General features: G+C 35.1%; 1 protein-coding gene across 1 annotated transcript; it reads left to right on the forward strand.

The window, feature by feature from the left end:
- Positions 1–9,286: 9,286 nt before the first annotated feature.
- Positions 9,287–10,080, forward strand: LOC147503031 (uncharacterized). The gene is made up of 2 exons (XM_086604689.1): positions 9,287–9,684; positions 9,837–10,080. The coding sequence occupies exons 1-2, from the start codon at positions 9,287–9,289 to the stop codon at positions 10,078–10,080; spliced, it is 642 nt and encodes a 213-aa protein (XP_086460815.1).
- Positions 10,081–14,862: the final 4,782 nt, after the last annotated feature.

Here is a 14,862-nt window from a genome sequence, read left to right on the forward strand (position 1 = left end):
AGGTGTTCGAGAAGAAGACAAAGAAGTCGAGGCTAAGAATATATGCTTTCCTCAGCTTAAGGCATAAAAGCAAACATCAGGGACCATGGTCTTCTTGTTTTTTTATGCCCACTAAAACATGCATGTATATTATCACCTTGCCTTATTTTGTAACCCTGCATAATAAGATGGTATTATTCTATACAAATTTTGGCTTACTGAGAAAAAAAAAATATTCTATACAAATTTTGCCTTGTGCTCTGTACATAGACTTTTAGAGTAAGGATGGACGAACAACGGAGCAAGAGCCTCCCATAGGCCATAGCAACTTGCAATGTAGTAATTCAAATCCTTGAAATACATTTTACACAACTAGGCGCCAAGCCCCACACCAAGATTATTATGATATGAAACAAAGCCATCAAAACTTTTTAACCATGACTTCGATTATGAAAAGCCCTGGTTGATGAAAAGTAAGAAATAAAAAGCCCTCCCTTGCCGAGCAAAACAACGTGTCTCACCAAACTTGGACACCACCCAATTCCTCTGATTCATCACCGAAAGCCTTAAATACTGCTTTCTATGTCTCAATGCCTGCCCTCTCATGTGTGTCAGCTATGCAAGGCCCACATTACAGCATACGCATCAATACCACACATGGAACACCTGCATATAGGGAAATAAAGGGTCCGAATCTCGGTCGGGTTGGATTAGACATGCATATTAGAGACTGGCTTGGTGAAATATTTTGTGCCTACCAAACCTTCTACCTATGAATTGTCAATCATGATTCTGATAGTGACCAAGATCTTTACCAACAAGCTCTCTCTCTCTATATATATATATATATATATGCATCGAAATACAAAATAGACATACTAAATTGACATAAGCATTTCAAAAGCAGATTTGCACATTGAACTAATGACTGATTTTTGGTAGAGATGACTTACCTACTATGGATAGTATCTCCACAAAAAATCAGTTCAATTGGATGTCTCTAGTCTTGTCAAAAAGGTGTTTAAATTATGGACTGTCAGATAAATTTCAAACTTGAATTGAACTTTTGGTTGGGTTTGACATGCTCAAAGGAGCTGATTTTTTGTGGAAATGATCTCCATGTTGTGGAGATCACATCCCCAGAAAATCAGTTTTTAGTTAATTATGTAGATAGGTAGGATTGTGTATGTCAATTTTGTATGTCGACGTAGCAAGCCCGTATATTTTGTGGAAATGATCTCCATGTTGACTGGAGGGATACGCCCACTCCAGTCACGCCCACATCCAGCCCACTCCAAATCTCATCCACTCACCTCGCAATATCATCTCAAAATCTAAGGGCCAAAATTAAAGCAAAACAGAATTGAAAATATAGAAAAAAACCCTTCGTCTAAGGGAAAACCCTTCATCTCGCCCAACATCAGCAAAAAGCAAAACGAAATTTAAACAAAACAAAAACAAATGTCCAGTTTCGCCCACTCCCACTCCACTCCACTCCAAATCTCATCCACTCCAGTCCTCTACTTCTCAAATAGAGTTCAAGCTGCATTGCTGTCTTCAGGCTTCAGGCAAGTAAACATTTTTTGGTTTCTACAATGTTGACATTTTTGTTGTTTTTTTTCTGCATTGCTCTAGTTTTTGTTGTTTTGATTATGTAAATGTATTAGACAGGGCCGGCTCAAACCAAAGTGTGGCCTAAGGCGGATTTCATAATATTGTTATATTGAGGCCATTTTTTCTCAACAATTTAATAAAGAAAAATTGTATATAAGTAGTAAGAAACTAAGAATTGAGGCCTATTTTTGGGAAGTTTTTTTCCCACGATTTTTTAGATTATTAGTTTTAGAAATTTTTTTGGGTTTTATGATTTTGATTTTTAAGGTGAACTAAATGTTTTTCAAAGTGATTAAAGGACGAGCGAGATATTAGAGTAAATTCAGACCCATTCATTGATAAAGTTATTATTGTTTGGAAAGTTTTGAAATCTGGATTTGGACTAGGAGTTTATTACAAATTGAATTGGTGTTTGGATGGGAGGAAATTGTATATGATCGATTGTATTAGCATTTGATTTGTTTAAGCTATTGAAAAATATGTCAGAACTGAAAATGGCCTGCAGTGGCCTATCAGTGTACTGGGAGTTTATTTAAGTACTCAGCTGTTGAGTTTTGTCATTTCATAATTGTAGTTCTGCTATTTTAAAACTGTAAATACTAAATTAGTTTTGCATTTTTTTTTCAGAGCAACGTCCTCTGACGAAACTACTCTCATGCTTGAGAAATGTCTACAATTGGGTGGGCATGCGATTCCCGAGAAAACAAGAAGATCGTTCAACGAAGCGGAAAACTTGACCTGGTGCAAGTTTATTGTTAGGCATAACCATCATGATCGTGTCTAAAGTTGGAGCTTTGAAGTTGGATTAGGGTTCCGTATATAGGTTAAGGTTTGGTTGTTATGGATTAGGATTTGGTTATGGATTAGGGTTTGAACTTGGAATTTGAAGTTTGAAGTTGAAATTTATATGTTTGAAGTTATTTTATATGAATTTTGAATTTGAAGTTATGTATATGAATTTGAAGTTATGTGTGTTTGTATATGAATATGAAAATGTGTGTTTGAATTTCACGTTGAATTTGAATATTTCATTTGATCGTGAATTTGAGTTTGAATTTGGTTGGATATGAAATGAACTTGGTTTGGATATGAAATGATCTTGGATTAAAGTTGGATTAGGATTTGGTTGGATATGAAATGAATTTGAGTTTGAATTTGATTGGATATGTGCGTATATGAATTTGGTTTGGATATGAAATTAAAATGATCAAATAGAAAATTTGCTTTGATTTTGGTCCAGACGACCTACCCAGGTTATGGATTAGGGTTTGAACTTGGAATTTGAAGTTTGAAGTTGAAATTTATATGTTTGAAGTTATTTTATATGAATTTCGAATTTGAAGTTTTGTATATGAATTTGAACGTGAGTTTGAGTTTGAATTTGAATATGGATTGATGTATATGAATATGAATTTGAACGTGAATTTGAATATTGTTTGATGTTTATGAATATGAATTTGAAGTTATGTATATGAATTAAGTTATGTGAATTTAATTCGGTGTTTGGATATGAAATGAAGAAAAAAAAAATGCAAGTTTTTGGTCCAAACGACCCAAACAGGTTGCATAGAAGTGTTCAAAATGATCTGAAGAAATCGTTTCCAAAGAGATTTGCCCTTGACGACTCATGCAGATCGCTTGGATTTAAACCTAAATGACACCCCATTAGATCGTTTAAGTATGCAGCCAAGTGACCCAGCCATGCCGTAGACATTTGCCCTTGATGACCCAAGAAAACCTCTTGTCTTGGACCTAAACGACCCATCTGCACCTTGTGAGATCATCTCAAGATCGTGGCCATTCACCTCGCGAGATCATCTCAAGATCTAAGGGTCTGTAATAAAACAAAACAAAATTAAGGGAATTAAAACAAAAGAAAGCCTTTGCAAGTTTGAACTGAAGTGAAAACCAGCGCCAAACCCTATTGTATTCATCTGAAACCCTTAACTAAAAACTAAGAATTAACTCTCTCCACTAAACCAGCAAACCAATTCTTACTAATTTTCTTCTCTAGTAAACCTTTAAACCTTATCCAGTTTCACTCTGTCCAATTTCCCGCCAACCAGAAAGAGAGATAGAATCATCGATAACATTGAATGATTCAGGTGAGCAAACATTGATTTTTGCATACTTATATTGAATTGAAAGAGTTGTTTGCACCCTACTTATATTGGCAAGTTATATTTCAAAATTATTAGAAGTTTGTTTCAAACTAGTTTTGATGTTATGGGTTTTCAACTTGGTTGCATACTTATATGGGTGACTTATTCAGCCCATATTTTGAACTTGTTTTGATCTGGTAGATGAAAATCCTCAAAGATGATTTTATTTTTGTTTTTTCCCTTTTACAGCTTTCAACTGATTATATATTGTGTTTTCTGTAGAATCAATTGATGACATCTTTTTTCATACTAGAATATCTGAGGAAAATGAAAATGGGGCTACTTCGTCTTCTTGTCCAACTTGAGACGACATAGACATAGTTGATAGTGAAATGATTCCGTATTTTGGGATGAATTTTACAAGTTTGGAAGGTGCAAAATAGTTTTATATAGACTATGGAAAAGCATTGGGATTTAGTTTTATATAGACTATGGAAAAGCATTGGGAAGTGAATACTTGTCAAATGACTTGTGAGTGTTTTGGGACTTACATAGAACGAGAAAAAAAAACAACAGATGAGGGGTCTGAGAAAGAAGTAATAAACAAGAGGAGAAACACGAATCGGTGAAATGCGGGTGTTTAGCAACAATGAGAGTGACAAATCAAGACAGTGGATTATGGAAAGTGGTGAAGTATGTTGGTTTGCACAATCACAACCTTGTTAGTTCGGCGAAATGGATGTGCATGCCTGTTTGCAAAAATTTTCCTGTTGCAGCTAAGATGTTGATTGACTTGTTCCATGATGAAGGCATACCTGTAAATAAAGTTGCTGATATACTTTTTTTTAAAACAATTTAAAAAAAGTATATCAAAAAAAATGACCCCCACCTGCATATATTAACCAAAACGTACATATCTGGTACCTAATGTATCCTCCTCTATGAGATTACTAAGTTCTCTATCTATTGGAGGTCCATAATGCATTAAGTCATTACAATGTGAAGGAGCTAGTCCTGCAAGATGATATGCAGGCCTATTGGCCTCTAAAAACATGTGAAAATTTACAACTCATGAATTTTAGAGTAGTGTCTAAGATATACTTGACGGACCACAAAATAAAATTGCTGATATACTTGACGGACCACAAAATGGTTTTTTTGACAAAGATTGTTTGAGCCACTTAGGTCCGTCGAAGGAGTATAAGGAACCTGTCAAAGGTGATGCTACCGCAGTGCTATTTTTTTTTTAAGAAGAAGAGTATAGAAGATCCTACTTTCTTCTACGCAATACAGATGGATAGCGAAGCACGAGCAATAAATTTTTTCTGGGTAGATGGTCGTTCATGTATGCAATTTCAATATTTTGGTGAGGTTCTTTTCTTTGACACCACATATCGCAAGAACATATATGAAATGCCATTTGCGCCATTTACTAGAGTAAACCACCATATGTAGTCAATGCAGTTTGGTTGTGCATTTCTATTGGATGAGACAGAAGAATCTTTTGAGTGGGTTTTTCAGACTTGGCTTGCAGCCATGGGCGGGCATGCCCCATCTTCAATCATCACAGATCAAGACAGAGCTATGATGGCGGCTGTTGTGAAGGTATTCTCAAATACATGACATAGATTTTGCCTATGGCACATTTTGAAGAAATTCCCTAAAAAACTTCCACATGTTTATTTTAAGAGGTCATTTTTCAAAAAATCTATCAAAATGTGTATTCGTGAAACTTATATTCCTAGTGCTTTCGAAACGAAGTGGAAGGAATTGATGTCTACATATGAGTTGGTGGAGAATGAATGGCTCATATGACTATATGAGATTCAAGAAAAATGGGCACCGGTTTATCGCTTGGATACTTTCTATGCTGGCACTAATACTACCGGGCATTCCGAAGGCATGAATTCTTTTTACAAGAATTTTTTCCGTTCAACTACAATTCTTAGAGAGTTTGTGTTAAAGAATGATAGGTGTTTGAGTAGAATTGTTCAAAGAGAAAAAAGAGAGGATTATACTATAGAACACTCGGATCGCATTATCGATAGTAATGCCTTTCTCTTGAAGAGTGCATCAAAGGTGTATACGAGAAATGCGTATGATAGGTTCAAAAAAGAATGTGAGAAAGCTCGAGCTGAGTATGTCTTGGATGATGATGAAAAGGGTAGTGATGGCTACACGTACTTACAAGTCTCGAGTGGAAGGTGAAGTTCAACTCTGCCACAAAAGAAAGTAACTGTGAATGCAAACTTTTTGAGTTCCTAGGGATACCCTGTGGACACCTTGTAAATAAGGTTTTTCAGTGTCGTGATATAGAGATACCCGATCACTTTATTCTAAAGAGATGGATGAAAAGGGCTAACAAATATAGAGCTGAGTATGACGGTGGACTAGTAAGTAGCCATAAGAGTTCTAAGGTAGTGAGAACTACCCAACTTCAGATGGTTGCCAATCAATTAGTCTATGAAGCGGCTGAAGTAGATGAGACTTACCAATTGATGTTGAAAAGATTACAACCACTATCACTGGTGCTCAAGGAAATAAAGAAGACTAACAACGAATCCAAGATTTCAGTTGTCGATTCATGCACTGTCAATGAAAACTCACAACCTGTAATTGATGCCTCACAAGTTTTACTTATGAATCCCAACATCTCATAAACTAAAGGAAGGAAAAAAGAAGTGAAGGTTTACTAAAGTAATACTAGAATAAAAGGAGGTTTGGAGAAAGGCATTGCAAAATCTACCAAAGGGAAGATAGGCAGGAGATGCACTAGTTGTAACCAGGTTGGTGTTAATCACGACAAACAAAATTGTCCACAAAATCCAAATAGGAAGAAGGGTATAAGTAAGTAAAGTGATTTTTGTAGTTTTCATTCATTCCTAGTATACTAAATTTTTTTGTTTGGAGTTCACTGTAGAATTGAGATTTGTCATCACTTTCTTACTTGACAATTATTGATGAGGAGATTGAGGATGTGGGCGATCATAGAGATGATGACGACATTTAAGATAAGAGATGGTGATGAAGACAACGAAGATAGAGATGGTGAAAAGTTGAATTTAAAATTTGAAGTTAGAATCATTTGTGTTTGAATTTGAAGTTATGTATATGAATTTGGAATTTAAAGTTAGAATCATTTATGTATGAAGCCGAGAAGTTATGTATATGAATTTAGATTTTGGTTATGTGCGTTTGAATTTGACGTTTCAATTTCATGTTATGTGTGTATGTATATGAACAAAATGTATGTTTGAATTTCACGTTGAATTTGAATATTTCATTTGAACATGAATTTGAGTTTGAATTTGGTTGGATATGACATGAACTTGGTTTGGATTTGAAATAATCTTGGTTTGAAGTTTGATTAGGGTTTGGTTAGATATGCAATGAATTTGAGTTTGAATTTGGTTGGATATGTACGTATATGAATTTGGTTTGGATATGAAATGAACTAAATCAAATAAAAAATTTGCTTAGATTTTGATCTAGACGACCTACCCAGGTTGCACAAAAGCATCTAAAATGATCCCCAAGTATCGTTTACAGATAAATCTGACCTTAACGACCTCTGCAGATCGCTGGTCTATAGACCTAAATGATTTTATGGGGTCGTTTAGAAGGCTGATGAGCGGTCTGAAGTGGTCGTTTAGAGTGATGATGAGCGGTCTGAGGAGATCGTTTTGAATACTTCTCTGCGACCTCACTAGGTCATTTGGACCAAAATCCAAGCACATGCTGATATTTCAGATATTTAAAACTGGATTTTGATTTGTATTTATGACTTAATTTACTACGAAAAGATAAGGTTTAAATACAGAAATATGCAACGTACTTAGGTCCTATTAACACTTGTACGTATCAACATAGAATTTTTTTTTCACAAATGTATCAATGTACTATGCCCGATTTCACAAAAATAACAATCTGTTAGGTTCCGTCAGTTAAGTGATGATGTGTCATTGTTTTTTCAATTTCGTTTTATTTGTATTTTCCACTTGGCATACCACCTCAACATTTCTACCACCTCAACATTTTCACATCAGCATTTTCTACCAACTCAGCATTTTTACCACCTTAGCTTTGCACGCCCTAAAACACATGATTTGGAAACAAAACCTTCTCCTAATTCGAAACTATTATTTCTCAATGTCTATCTAATGAAGAAAACCCTAAATTGAAAATTTGCCCTAAAAAACGTGATATTCGTTGGAATTGGTAAAATTGATTAATAACCGAACGAAATTGAAGACTCGGATGAAGAAGTAACACATTTTCCTTGACCAAGTAAGTTAATTTAACCGATTGTCTATTTAAAATTATTTGTTCATTCATTTTAGTATTAACTCAATGCATTCATTTTAATGTGCAATGACTAATTATATGTTAGAAATACACCATGGGGGGGGGAGAGTTCTGTAATACCCCCATTATGCATTATAAATAAAATGGAAAAATGGAGTATTGTTATGATTTGAAATTGGAATTGTACACATTTTCTAGGCTTTGTAATGTGGTCAATAGTTTGGGGTACATAAATTGTTTTAAAATGTATATATTATTGCATGCCATGGAAGACTTTAGAGTCGGGACTTAGGTTGATTGAGTCTGACTATGATACCAATGCTATGCTTCAGGAAGGAAAGACACATGGTGTCATACAGCTGTATGTTGTGGGTGGAAATTATGTGGTAGATGCTATTGATGAGGATTATGAGGAAGATGCTATTGATGAGGATTCCGAGGAAGATAAATTAAAGGAGGGGATTGATGAGGAGAGTGATAGTGAAGACTCTGATATTGCTAGCTTGGATCATATTAGTGATGATGATGTTGATGTGGAACTGATAGAGATTAGGAAAAAGAGAATTGAATTTAGGAAAAAGAGAATTAAATTTAGGAAAAAGAGAATTGAGTTAAGATAACAGAAGAATAAGGAGAAAGGTTCAACTGGTGGTGATATAGAAGTTGAAGTTGAGGCTAATGCAGAAACAGATGGGAACCAACCAACTGAGCATGGTCATATAGAAGCAGATAATGTTGAGGCTAATGCAGAAACTGATGGGAACCAACCAACTGAGCTTGGTGATACTACTGGGTTTACAGAAAATGATAGTGATTATGCTAGTGAATCAGATTATGATAGCCCTATAACTGATGATGAAGAAGGTGGGCTTAAAAGAGTTAATTCTAGGTTTCCTAGTTTGCCTCTTGGTTGTGATTTATTTCAGTTTGAACATGTTATTGGGATGAAGTTTGGGTCCAAAGAAGAGCTTAAGGAATTGTTGAAGGCTTATGTTGTGACTCATGGGTATGATATAAGGTTATTTAGGAGTGGTACTAAGTTATTGGAAGCTGTGTGTAAGGGTTGTGATTGGAGATTGTGGGCTACTTGGATGCAATGTGAAAAAAGTTTTCAAATTAAGAGTTTGAAATCTAAGCATGAATGTTCAAGGTCTGTGAAACTTACAGCTATAAATGCTGCATGGTTAGCTAAGCATTACTTTGACAGGATCACTACAAATCCTAAATGGACACTGAGTGAGTTCCAAAAGTAGGTGATGCACAAGTTTGGTATTGAAGTCACAAAAATGCAGTGCTTAAGGGCAAAGAGAAAAGCAATGGGGGAAGTTGAAGGATCTTTAAAAACCTTTTATGGTAAACTTTGGGACTATGGAGATGAAGTGTACAAGTCTAACCCAGGAACTAATTGCAAGATAGCTGTGGATGAAGGTAGGTTTAAAGGGTTTTATGTTTGTTTTGCTGCACTTAAAAGAGGGTGGAAGGCAGGATGCAGGCATGTAATAGGGCTTGATGGAGCTTTTTTGAAAAGCTTTTGTAAAGGGGAGCTTCTTATAGTTGTTGGGAGAGATGGGAACAATCAAATGTTCCCAATAGCTTGGGCTATTGTTAGTGTGGAAAACAAGGAAAATTGGATTTGGTTTTTACAACTGCTGATAGAAGATCTTGGAATTGGTGATGGGACTGGGTTGACATTGATCACTGATCAATAGAAGGGACTCATTCAAGCAATTGAATTGTTGTTACCATTGGTTGAGCACAGATGTTGTGCCAGGCATATCTATGCCAACTTTAGAAAGCTTAGTTAAAGAATTTGTTCTGGAGAATGGCCAAGAGTAGGACTCCACAAGAATGGGATATTGTCACTAATGAGTTGAAGAAAGCTTCACCACATGCATATGATACACTCATGAAGCAAGACCCACAATATTGGTGTAGGGCCTTTCTTAATTTTAGATCTTCAAGTGATTCAGTGGAAAATAATATGTGTGAAACTTTTAATGGTGTCATACTTGATGCAAGAAGAAAGTCCATCATTGATATGCTAGAAGACATAAGAATCAATCAAGCACTTAGGTGTTAGAAGAAAAGAGAATTAATGGAGAAGTGGAGTGATGATCTTTGTCCTAAAGCAAGAGAGAAACTGGAGAAGAGCAAAGTATATTCAAGGTTTTGGAGAGCACATTATATTGGTGACCCCAAGTATGAGGTGAAGAGTAGAAACACTAGTGCATTACCTGATTCATGTAAAGGGTTTGTAGTAAATGGGAAGGAGAGGTCATGCTCATGTAGGGGGTGGGACTTGACAGGAATACCTTGCTCTCATGCAGTTTCAGCCATATATCACCTTCATGAGAACCCTAATAAGTATGTTTCTCATTGGTTCAAGAAAGAAACAAACTTGAAAATATATGACTTCTACTTCCAGCCATTGAATGGGGAAATGTTATGGCCTAAAACAAATTGTCAGAAGTTCTTACCTCCAGCACTGAGAAGAATGCCTAGAAGGCCCAAGAAGGCAAGAAGAAAAGAGGTACATGAAGTAGAAGGAGTTGGCACACAAGTAAGCAGAAAGGGAAGAATCATGACTTGTACACTATGCAAGAAAGATGGGCATAACAAGAGGACATATCCAAAGAAGGTAAACTGTTATTTCTGCTGGGCATAACTGATGTTATTTTGTTAAGGTTAACCTTTTGTTCCATCATTGTTTCTGCATGAAGGTAAACAGTTATTTTGTTTATGCATCATTGTTTCTACATGAATTATTATAGGTGTTTATGTTTTAGGTAGACATTATTGATGAGGATGGAAATGGAGTTGAGAATGCTGGTGTGGATTGAAATAGAGTTGAGAATGCTGGTGAGGGTGTTGCTGCCAATGCCCATGCTTCAGAGGGTGCCAATTCCTATATTGATGCCAATGCTCATGCTACTGCCAATGCCAATGCAGGAGGGAGGACAAATATGAAATCAAAAGGAAAAGAAAAAATAACCAATCAAAAACCACTTCCTGTAAGTAAATTTTTGTGTATGATTGTATTTGATTCATTTTTGTGTATGTTGTGTTTGATTCATTTTTATGTATGATTGTATACATTTTTCTTAGACTTAGAGGGCCCCAATTGATGAAACACACCAAAAAGACAAAATACCACAAGGTTTTGGTGTATTTGTATCCCCTACCAGTGGAGAATCTTTTGTCATGGTTAGTTAGTTATTTTGTTAAAATTCAATTGAATTGGTTACCATTTAAGTTTATTTTTAACATGTACATTGTTATATTCAAACAGCTGCAGAGAGGTGAACCTATTAGTTTGAATGATTATGGTGTACCACCAAAGAAAGATGGATCTGCAGAAACTTCAAAGAAAGTGGGAAGCCCAACAAGAACTAAAGCTGCAACAAAGAATTTGGGAGTTGCTACTAGGTCAATGAAAGTGGGAAGGCAAACAAGAACTGAAGCTGGAACAAGAAGAGTTGCTACTAGGTCACAGAAAGTGGAAAGCCCAACAATCATTTTAGCTGCAACAAGAACTGAAGCTGCTGCAACAAAGGATTTGGGAGTTAGACCAGTGGCAGCAGGAAGAGTTGCTACTAGGTCACAGAAAGTAAGAAGCCCAACAAAAAGTTTTAAACAAGAACCTGAAGCTTTGCAACAAAGGATTTGGGAGTTAGACCAGTGGCAACAGGAAGAGTTGCTACTAGGTCACATAAAGTGGGGAGCCCTACAAAAATAGAAGCTGCAACTAAGGATTTGGAAGTTAAACCAGTGGCAGTAGGAAGAGTTGCTACTAGGTCATAGAAAGTGGGAAGCCTAACAAAAATAGAAGCTGTAACAAAGGATTTCGAAGTTAAACCAGTGGCAACAGGAAGAGTTGCTACTAGGTCATCATGTGCACCAGTGGCAAGTCAGACTAGGTCTAAGACCAATAATAATGGGGGTAGTAAAAAATGATTGGAAGGATTTCGGTCTTATGTAATTTTGTTAATGTTTTTTCCTTAGATGCTATTATTTTTTGGGTATGTTTTTTTCTGTTAGATGCTATTGTTTTTTGGGCATGTTTTTTCTGTCATATGCTATTATTTTTTTGTTCATGTTCATGTCAGAAATCCTATGTTCTTGCAATCCAAATGCTATTGTTTCTTGCAAACCTTGCAGTTAAAACTTAAATTCAATTGTTTCTTGTACTTCAATTGTTTGTTATTGTACTCCAAATGCTATGTACTAATGTAGGTAACATTGCAGTCTAAATGCAAAATAATTCAGGTGCACTCTAAATGCACAACAAATTCAGTTGAAATCAATGTGTACTCTAAATGCAACTATAATGCACACAAAACCCAAATTCAGACAAAAATCTAACCAAGCAAAATACACAACAAGAAATTTAATTAATATTACCAACTTCACATTACACATTCTTCAGTAGCTTACAAGAAATTTCGAAACACAACAAGTAACAAATACACAACAATAACAGTCAAGAAGAAGCTCTTCTTCGCATAAGTCTTCTGATGGTTCTTCTTCAACTCCTTAAACTTCTTCTTCAACTCACCCAATTCAATTTTCAGTTCCAAGTTCTCATCTTTCAACAGTTTATTCACCTTTCGCAACTCATGTTCTTCAATTTAAAATCACCCCAAATAAAATAACCACAATGATTGGGAAACTTTCATGAAAATAGGATGTCCACAAAAACCAATATGTCCATTTTCTTCCCTCCCTAGATTTTTACACTCCTAGAAACTTTCATGATCGTAGGATGTCCACAAAAACAAGTGTAGGACATCACCAATATGAAGAACTTGGAGAAGAAGTTGAAGCACACTTTGAAGAAGACATTTAATTTTGAACCCTAATCGCAAATTTGATTTTGATTACTAAACGCACAAATTCAATTTTGAACCCTAATTTGACAAATGAGAAAGAGTGGGAAATGCACAAATTGAGCATATTAAATAGTTTCGAATTGGGAGAAGGTTTTGTTTCCAAATCACGTGTTTTAGGGCGTGCGAAGCTGAGGTGGTAAAAATGTTGAGTTGGTAGAAAATGCTGATGTGGAAATGTTGAGGTGGTATGCCAAGTGGAAAATACAAATAAAACGAAATTGAAAAAGCAAAGACACATCATCACTTAACTGACGGAACCTAACAGATTGCTATTTTTGTGAAATCGGGCATAGTACATTGATACATTTGTGAAAAAAAAATTCTATGTTGATACAAGTGTTAATAGGACCTAAGTACGTTGCATATTTCTGTATTTAAACCAAAAGATAAACCCAACTACTCAACGTCTGCTTCTTTGAACTTAGAACTTAGAACCCTAAGAATTAAGTTTGTTAGAGAACTCAATTTGTTCCTCTGTCAATTCCTGTTTAAAATAGGTATGTCTGATTCCTCTGTCAATCCAGGTCAATGTAGCCACATCTCACCTGAAGATTGGTCCCATTTTAACGAGATGCGCTTTATTAATGTGCCTCGTCGCAGTGATACATTGAGTGATTTTCAATGTCGCAATGAAACGTTGGTGATACTTAATGACCGATATCAGGGAAATATTAGTTGTATGCGGAGAAGGGAAAAGAAACTTTTAAAGAGTATTGAAGAATTGAAGAAGGAAAATAATTCAATGAAGAAAAACATTTTTACTGTCAAAATTATGTTGTTCTTAATTGTGATTTTGTTGGTTGGTGTGGGCATTAGCTAGATGGTTTTGGTTTAATTACCCTTAATTAGGTGTTTGATGTATATAAATTCTGTTGTCTGTTCATGTAAGAGATGTCTAATGCTGTTTGTTCATGTAAGTAAGACATCTTCAGATGTGTTTTTGATGTAAATTTGTAATTAGTGCTTGTACGTATTTTGTTGCGTAATGTTATCTAATGTTGATTTATGCATGTGTTGATCTCTAAGTTCTATAGGAAATTGACATTTGAATTTGATGTTTGAATATGAATTTGCCGTTGAATTTGAATTTGACGTTGAATATGAATTTGACGTTTGAATATGAATTTGACGTTGAATTTGAATTTGACGTTTGAATTTGAATTTGACGATGAATTTGAATTTTGAATATGAATTTGACGTTGAATTTGAATTTGAATTTTGAATATAAATTTGACGTTCGAATATGAATTTGACGTTTGAATATGAATTTGACTTTGACTTTGAATTTGAATTTGAATTTGAATTTTGAATATGAATTTGATGTTGAATTTGAATTTGACATTTTAATATGAATTTAAATTTAACGTTTGCATATGAATTTGACATTGAATACGAATTTCACGTAGAATTTGAATTTCACTCTAAATGATCTTGTCAGACCGCTCAGAATCACTCTAAACGACGTCTTCAGACCGCTTCCCTTTATACCTAAACGACCCCATCAGATTGTTTGTGTCTATAGACCAGCGATCTGCAGAGGTCGATAAGGCCAGATACATCTGTGAACAATATGTGGGGATCGTTTTTGATGGTGATGTGCGACCTGGGTGGGTCATTTGGACCAAAATCAAAGCAAATTTACCCTTTGATTTAGTTCATTTCATATCCAAACCAAATTCATATACTAACATAACTTCAACTTCATATTCATACATATACAACAATATTCAAATTTAAATTTAAATTCATGTTCAAAATAATATTCATATACATCAAACCATATTCCAACTCAAACTCAAATTCACGTTCAAATTCATATTCAAATTCAACTTCAAATTCAAACGCACATTTTCATATTCAAATTCATATACATAACTTCAAATTCAAAATTCATATAAAATAACTTCAAACATATAAATTCAAACTTCAAACCCTAATCCAACTTCAGACACGATCATGACGGTAATGCCCAC

Source organism: Coptis chinensis, chromosome 4 (assembly GCF_015680905.1).
Source record: "Coptis chinensis isolate HL-2020 chromosome 4, ASM1568090v1, whole genome shotgun sequence".
In the NCBI taxonomy this organism is placed as follows: domain Eukaryota; kingdom Viridiplantae; phylum Streptophyta; class Magnoliopsida; order Ranunculales; family Ranunculaceae; genus Coptis; species Coptis chinensis.

Excerpts from the sequence above, each read along its gene's own strand:
- LOC147503031 (XM_086604689.1), top strand. The coding sequence starts at position 9,287 with ATGCAGTGCTTAAGGGCAAAGAGAAAAGCAATGGGGGAAGTTGAAGGA. Across the intron at positions 9,685-9,836 it reads GGAATTGGTGATGGGACTGG|GACTCCACAAGAATGGGATA; the intron begins GTTGACATTGAT and ends GGCCAAGAGTAG.